This window comes from Plasmodium gallinaceum, assembly GCF_900005855.1.
Source record: "Plasmodium gallinaceum strain 8A genome assembly, contig: PGAL8A_v1_98, whole genome shotgun sequence".
NCBI classification, from domain to species: domain Eukaryota; phylum Apicomplexa; class Aconoidasida; order Haemosporida; family Plasmodiidae; genus Plasmodium; species Plasmodium gallinaceum.
The window spans coordinates 1,684,719-1,693,762 of NW_021628265.1; the positions used below are offsets into that span (position 1 = coordinate 1,684,719).

The window sequence follows — 9,044 nt, forward strand, 5'->3', positions numbered from 1 at the left end:
TTTTTTTTTTTTTTTTTTTTATAATTTACAAAAGTAATTGTAAAATGAAATATGAGAAAAAATTTTGGAATGATAAGAGTAGAAAAAAAAACGAAAAAACATTGAAAGATGAGCATCATAGAAGTAATAAAAAATACAATAATGATGGATATAAATCACAAAATAGTAAATTAAATTCAACAAAATCTAATTACACATCTTTTTCTTATAACTTAAAAAAAAAAAATAATTATGATGATATGAAAAATAAATTGTCAGATAAACGAAATAATAAAAATGAATTTTTACAATCATTTAAAAAAACGATGAGGAATCAAAAATTAAATATGTCTGATAACAATTCAAAAAATAATAATTCATTTTATAAAGAAAAATATATAAGAAGCTCTGGAGAAAAATCAATGAAGTTTAACTTTTATGGTAACTATAATAATAGTAATAATAATAATTATAACAGTGATAATTATAATAATAGTAACGATAATAATTATAATAATAATAGTAATTATTATAGTAATAGTAGTGATAATAATAATGACAATAATGTTGATTCAAATAAAAAAGATATAAATGTTGAATCAAGTATCTTAAATAAAGATATGTACAATTTAATGTATTACCCATCAAGCATTGAGGAAAATAATTTAAATATGATTAATATGGGTCCTGTTAATAATAATGTAAATAATTACAATAACCAAGAAGAAAATAATATGGGTATGGTTATAAATGGGGTGGTAAGTAAATCCGATAATAATTTAAGTAACGAATATATTACAAATAAAAATGACGAACTAATTTATCAAAATTACTTACAAATGCAGAAGTATAATAATGCAAATAATGATTTTAAAACAAGTTTTAATAATTTTTATAATTCATATAAAATAAACAACATGAATAATGATATGAATATTAAAAATAAGAATTGTAATAATACATGGCCACCAGATAATGAAAATGATAATGTGTTAAATAAGCTATCAGACATTAGAAATATTCCTTTTAATAATTCAAATAATGGAAACAAGAATTTTTGTGTGAATGATAAAACAACTATGATAATTAATGAATTAAAAAAATGTTTAAATAACAATGAATCAAATGTATACTCTGAAAATAATAATAAACTGAATGAGTTAACAAATGATTATGCAGAGAAAAATTTTGCAAATGAAAATAGCAAATTTTTTTTAAATAATATAGCTTCTACAAATAAGATAAATAATAATAAAATATTAAATGAATATAATGATAACAGTAATAATAATTTTTTTACCTTGAATAATGAAAATACAGCATATTTACAAAATAATAAAGAAATGACATATAACAACAGATACAATTATATATTGAACGATAATAAATCTTTACAAGAATCTTCCATATCAAATGAAAGCAGTGTGGAAGATGTGAATGATTACGATAATATTGATAAGGCTAATTGTAATGAAAGAATATTTCCAAAAAGTAAAATTGAAGAATCTTTAAGAGTTTTAAATACACTACAAGTTGATATTGAAAGGGTATGTTGTTATATAAAACATTTTATAGATCCACCTGAACAATTATTTCAAATTATGACGAATGTATTTTTGGACAAAACAGTAACATTAAATTCTAAAATTGCCATATTTTATGTTTATAACCATTTAATTCAAGAATTAAGAAATAATTACAAAAATGATTTAAATAAATATAATTCAATATCTGAAAAGGGTCTCCAAATATTTGTAATTCCTGTTTTAAGATACATATTAGATGAGAAAATAAATATTGAAATGATTAATAAATTTTACAGATGCATTTCCATTTGGAATGAAAGAAATATTTATAGTAAAATCGTATGTGATCAGTTAAAATCTTTACAAAAAAATCCTCATAAAAAAATTGATTTAAAATTGAAGCATTTAGTCAATCAAGCACATAGTTTATTATCCAATGAATTTTCAAAGTTTCTTCCTTTAAATTTTATTTTAAAAATGCCAAGTATTAATAACGAGCATAAAAAAGCATTAGAAGATAAAATTTTAAATACTTTATTTAATAATTTATCTAAGGAAACTCTAAAAAGTTTTGACAATAATGATATTGAAGAAGCATCCAAAATATCAGATAAAGTAATGAGAATATTTGGACAAGAATTAATATTAATTAATTCACAGATGCTTGAACTATCATCCCTAATAAGCGATAACCACGAAAATTTAATAAAACTACAAAATTCAATGGAAAAGTTAAAAGAATGAAATATATTTTTTTTTTTTTTTTTTTTTTCATAAACTTTCAATTAAAATTTATCTAATTTATTTATTTAATTTATTTAATTTTTTTTTTTTTTTTTTTTTTTTTGGAAGTTCTTTTCATTTGTTTTTATAATTAAACATCTTTTTACATATTTAGTTATATATATATTTTATATGCTTGTTTTTGTTTCTTTTTCTATATTCCCCTATTTTAAAATTTTTTAAGTTAACTAGATTTTTATGTAAATCTTGAGTTTTAAAAATCAATTTTTTTTTTATTTTTTTTTTTTTTTAATAAACCAATTTTAATGGTATTTTTATTTAAATAAACATTGTTTCATTAATTTTTAAACGGAAAATTAAAAAAAAAAAAAAAAAAAAAAAAAAAAAAAAAAATTAACAATAAATAAAGAGAATAAAATTATTATTTAAAAATATAATTTCTGATTTTCTTTTTATATAATTGTCTTTTTATATTTCATCTATGTTAATTCCATTTCCTTTTCCATTCCCTATAAAAAAAAAAAAAAAAAAAAAAAGGAGAAATAAAATAAAATAACAATATTTAATAAAAATTAAAATAAAAATTTAAGAAATTTTAATATTATACGATGATGTCATTAGAATATTTAAAGATTGTGCTATAGATCGTTTCCACAATTCTCTTGTGTAATCGTCAAACAAAACCATTTTTATTTTTTTTTTTATAGTTCTTTCATTTTGTTTCACTTTATAATTTAATGAAATTATACTTTCAATGTTATTTAAAAATTTAATTCTGTTTAAATACTCGTTATTATATTTATGGACAATTTTTAATAAAAATTTATTGGCATATTCATATCTTTTTTTCTCAGTAAATTTCTCTTTATTTCTTGTAATTTCATTTTTTTTTTGTTCATCCGACAAATTGGTTGTATTAGTTGTTGTAAAAGAGGTTGATACAACTTGATCATTTGTGCATTCTGTATTACTGCTTTGATAAATATGTTTTATAGTATTTCTAATAGCGCATTTTCTAACAAAGGAAACATCTCCACTATGAGTAATGTCAGCTGTTATTCCTAAAAAATTTTTTAAATATATTTTATTATTTGTAAATAATTTTCTTTTTTTTCCTTCACTATCTAAACTTGATTCAACATAAAGAAGTATATCATCCTTTTCCTCATCTATAAAAGGACTTAAAAATATCCAGTGCTTAAAATTAAACTTAAAAACATATAAGTGATTCTTTGTTAAAACAAAAAATAATAATTTTCTTTTATTTTTATTTTTATTTCTTCTAAATATATTAAAATCATCGTCTGATTGAGAATCAGATTTATCAGATTTATCAGATTTTTCATTTTCACTACTCACATTTAATGAACCACTATATTCTGAAAATATGTTAGATTCATAAGACTCTTCATAATCCTCATCTTCTTTTTTCCTTTTTTCTTTTTCTTTTTCTTTCATTTCTTTTTTTAACTGATCGCTTGGTGTTATCTCTTTGTAGGCAAAAGATGTCATAATAATATTTTTTATGTTCATATAATTTTTTAAATTATTTGGTATAATATTATCTTGTAATAAATCAACTCTTGTTTCATAATCAGAACCAGATAAAAACTGAGCATACGATATTATTTCATCGCGAAAATATTTATTTAAGCTAATAAATATATCATATGTTTCATAACTTGCATTATTTTCAAAATTTATATAACCAAAAACAAAAAAGTTATCATTTATTTTACTTACGCATATTCTTGTTATATCAACATATTTTTTCTCTGAATGTATAATTAACTTTATATCCTTATCTTCTGTAATATCTTCTTCGAAATTATCTGGTATATATACTAAATAAAATTTATCTAAACCTAATGCTAAAAAGTACCATTCTATACCTAATAATAGTTAAAGAAAAAAAAAAAAAATAATTAAATAAAATGAACAAGAAAAATAAGAGTATATATATATATATATATTTCTAAGATTTTTATTTTTTACTATTCTTCCGTATATATATAACAGGAGATATGTGATATATTTGTTTAGGTGACTTTTTTTCCAAAGACAGTTGATTCTGAAAAACTATTCGAATAAATATCAATTTATAATAAAAAAAAAGGGAATGGATAATAGATTTCCTAAATAATATTTTATTTATATATCTCTTATAATTTATAAAGTATAATATAAAATACTTCAATTTTTTTGAAAAACACATTAAATAAGATAAAGAAAATAAAGTATAAAAAAATATTGTATGAATAAAATGAAAATTTTTTTTGTGATAAATATATGAAGCATACACTGATCCATAGTGAACATTATGAATATAAATAAATAAATAGAGTAATAACAAAATATTATTTTTGTAAAAAAAATGAAACAAAGAACAATCAACACACCATTTTTGTATTTCACTATATTGAGAAAAATGAATATATATAATTTTTTGTGTAAAATAGTAAAATAGTTGTGACAACTCAGCAAAAAAATATTGTTCCTTATATGATATAATATATTCACTATTTATAATTTTTTTTATAAATTCTCTAGACATAATTTTACAATAATAAAAAAATATATTGTAAAATATTAGCATATTCATGGATTCTACAGATGTTAAATTCTTTTTTAAAATTTCACTATATAAACGAAGAAAGTGTGCAAAAACATTACAGTCATAAAAACTACATTGATTTAAAAAGTTTATTAAAGTTTTTATAACATTTATTCTTAATAAATATTCCTTTAATTGAAAATAATTTTCATTATTTATGTTATTTATAATTAAGCTATAAAAAATTCTTAAAGCAGCATACAATATGTAAGCTTCGTTCACTTCCCCTCTACTACTATTAATAAAAACTCCTCTTTTATTAAATAACAATATATTAAAATTATTAAATTTCTGCTCATAAACAATTTCTTTATCAAAACTTAAAAGATAAGATGAAATTTTATCTAGGACTGTTTCATTAGGATTTTCTTCAGCTAGTGAACTTGATGAAGAATCACCACTGTAAGAATATGAATCATCTAATGAATTTTCTATATTTTTTTTTATGTCTTTTTTTTCTTCATCTTCTATACTTAAATTATTTCTTATACTATTTTCATTATTTTCAATTTCCTTATTATTTAAATTATCAATCGTATCAATATTGACATTTTTTTTTTCATTTACATCCAAGTTAACTTCATCAAAAGAATCCATTTTTTTTTTTAAAACATTTTTGTCATCAATTGTTTTTTTCGTATAATTTGTTTTTAAATATTTGATTGTTTTTTTTTTTTTCACGACTTTAGGTAGGTCGAACATAAATTCTATATTATTGCTTATTTCATTATCGATAAATAAATCAAATGTTTGCATAAAATTGTTACTATCTAATTTAAAAAAAAGCTTCCTTTTTTTGTTATTAACATTCTGAAGTTCTTCGTTTAAACGCTTATATTGTGAAATATTTTTATCTATTTTAATTCTTTCTATTTTTTCTTTTATCTCTTTTTCTTTTAGTTTTAAATTACATATTTTTTTTTCATATCTTAATTTGTTATATTTCAATATTCCAGGAAAATAATTTTCTTCTAGATCTTTTTTTAATCCTGTAAAAATATTATTATGAATAAATATATCTAATAAAGAAAATAAGTTTCCCATATAATGTTTTAAAAATATATACACTTGATCTTTATAATCTAATCTATCATTATCACTCATTAAAAAGAAATATTCTAATATTTTTTTTTTATTCCACTGTTTTTCCTCACGATTGCATATTTTAAATATGTTTGTATTGGCACTACTTTTAAACAAATAAAAATAACCACTAAATATATCAGCTATATTAATTAAAAGACGTAAACAAACTTTTTTATTTTTTTTTATATTTTGTTTCATTAAAGTTTTAAATATATTTTCAATATTACCACACCATGTCTTTTCTACTAATATATCATAATCAATGGTTAATTCACTGAATAAACTGTCTTCATTTGATAATATTTCTAAAAAATAGTATGTTATTGAATTATTTCTCATAAAAGGACGTAAATCAATATATCGTGAAGAAATGCTTAAAAGTTCTACACTTATTTTATTCAGATCAATTTTTTCTTCTTGATCAAATATATTATCATTTTCTTCTCCTATCCTTTTTTTTGAAAGTAGGTATTCACTTTTTTTCTGTAACCCATTTATTCTTGATAAAAATTGATTCATAATGCGTAAAACACTTATAATAGTATTTTTAAAATTATAGTATTCTATAATTCTTTTAACTTCTTCATTTCTCAAAACCTTTATATATATCTTTATACAGTAATAATAAATTTCTTTCCATTTATCATTTACAATAATATTTTTTTCGTGAAGTATAAAGAAAATTTTATGTAATTCTATGTGTTTATAATCATTAAAAGGAATTAAATAAATGCATTTTAGCATTCTTATAATTATATCTTCATTTTTTTTTTCTAAAAAAAAAGAAAAGTGTCTAAAAAGTGAAGAATTAATAAATAAATACATATATATAAATATATTTATATAAATATATATAAATATATAAATATATATAAATATATATATATATATATAAATATATTTTTTTATTATTATTAGAATAAAAATATATTTAGTATAAATATATATATTCCCTCATTTTATTTTATTTCTAATAATAAAGATTATAGCATACCAAAACATTTTAGCAAAAAGTAATTAATATTACTATTCCTGAATTCTTTTTTAACTTTAATTGTAAATTTATCTACCTCTTTTAAAAAAAAAAAACCAATAATATCTAAAGTATATTTTATTATATCAAGTAAGTATAATTCTATTTCATTATCAGAATTATAATAAAAGTTATATATATTATTATATTTTTGTCCAAATAAAAAAGGTAATAATATTTTTAAATTATGTGTATTATCTAATATATATTCAATATTGCTTTTATATATTTCTTGATTTTTTAAAACAACCAATAGCCCACCTAGACTAGCACTTAATAAATAAGGATTTCCCAATTCCATTTTTATACAAATTAACAATAAGTCGATAAAATGAAATGTATTGCACAATTCAAATAAAGTTGTATCATTATATTTACAAATATTATTTAAAGTAAAAATTATTATATTACAAAAAAATGATTTTTTTTTAGAAATTTCTATTTTACTTACATTTATTATTTCTTTTATTTTTTTAAAAAAAAAATCCAAATGCATTTTGTCCCTAATTAAAATATCGCAATGTTTAAAATAATTACTACATAGTTGTGATATTATCATATAAATATCCTTAAAATAATTAGGAATATCATCAAAATCATAATTTTTATACTTATCAATTTCTTCAGTTAATATCTAAGAATGGGTGTAAAATATATTTATAATATTATCATAACTATATCATAAAATTTATAAAAAAAAATAATGAAAATATATCTACACACAAATAAAATATAAATAAAATATAAATAAAATATAAATAAAACTTATAATAAGATTAGAATAAAAAAAAAAATATATATATATATATTAAAATAAAAACAAGAATTAATATAAAATATATTTACAATAAAATTTTAACTTTTAGAAGTCCTTCATCATATGCAATTAAACAGTTTTCCTTTTCTAATGTTAAAACTGATAAAAATCCCAAAATATGTTCATTAAAGGAATTTCTTAACTGTTGGATAACTTTATGCATACAACTGTTGAAACATCCAGCAATAAATTTATCCTTTGGTAAATGGTATAACCCTTGAAATATATTTTCTAATGTTTCAATCTAAAATTAAAAAAATAATATAAAATAATTTATTTAATTTTATATATTAAATATAAACGATAAAGCACATACATTTATAAAAAAATAAAAAAAAAAATATAAAAAAAAAACATAAAAAAAAAAATATAAAAAAAAAAAAATATAAAAATCAATACTTCAGCTGAATTTAGTATAATTGATACTATTATTTCTTCAAAGGCAGCATATATATAATATTTATATTCTTCATTCATTACTAAGTTACATAATATACTTAGAATATTAATATTTAAATTAAAATCATTAATCAAAACTAGTTTTGTAATGGAATAAATAAAAGTATTTCTTGAATCTTCATATTTTTCTAAAACTATTAATATTCTGTCTATAATTTGATCAACCTTCTTTTTTTGCTCATCTAACTTTTCCTTTTTAATGAATAATAATTTTCTGAAATTTACAGGATCTTCATAACATAATGAAGTTAATTCATTTAAAATATTTACATATTTCCAATAAGAATTTTCATGAATAATTATTGCTTCAATTAGATTTAATATATTTTCAATATGACTAAAATTATCGTCTTTATTTTCAATTGAAATACTTAAATTTTTTAATATTTTTTTTATCATAACTTCGATAATATTAAAATAAAAATTGTTTTATTTTATATCTTTTCTTTATAATTATATATATATATTTTTCTTTTTTTCTTTTTTTGAACAAAATATCTCATATATATGTTATGCATTTTTTTGTTTTAACAAAAATTGGACTTTTAGTAAGAATTTTATTCTTTATAAAGATTTAAATGGAATTTGTAATTAAGAAAAAATTTTGTATATAAATAAAATAGAAATGTAAAAAAAAAAAAAAAAAAAAAAAAATACATATATGTATATATATTTCTTTTATAATTATTGAAAATATATTATATATATATATATATATATACATGTAAAGTTAACTTAAAAATACACATTTATGTGAGTTGTAAAAAAAAAAAAAAAAAAAAAAAA

The 9,044-nt window shown here is 18.2% G+C and overlaps 2 protein-coding genes across 2 annotated transcripts; one reads left to right on the top strand and one right to left on the bottom strand.

The window, feature by feature from the left end:
* Window positions 1-44: 44 nt before the first annotated feature.
* PGAL8A_00368300 (conserved Plasmodium protein, unknown function) lies at window positions 45-2,249 on the top strand (the record flags this gene model as incomplete). Its single annotated transcript, XM_028672740.1, has 1 exon — window positions 45-2,249. The coding sequence occupies one exon, from the start codon at window positions 45-47 to the stop codon at window positions 2,247-2,249; it is 2,205 nt and encodes a 734-aa protein (XP_028529263.1).
* A 484-nt stretch (window positions 2,250-2,733) lies between these two features.
* On the bottom strand, window positions 2,734-8,657 carry PGAL8A_00368400 (conserved Plasmodium protein, unknown function; the record flags this gene model as incomplete). Its single annotated transcript, XM_028672741.1, has 6 exons — window positions 2,734-2,758; window positions 2,857-4,141; window positions 4,245-6,722; window positions 6,944-7,616; window positions 7,843-8,043; window positions 8,199-8,657. 6 exons carry the CDS (start codon window positions 8,655-8,657, stop codon window positions 2,734-2,736), a joined length of 5,121 nt encoding a protein of 1,706 aa, XP_028529264.1.
* Between the last annotated feature and the right edge of the window lie 387 nt (window positions 8,658-9,044).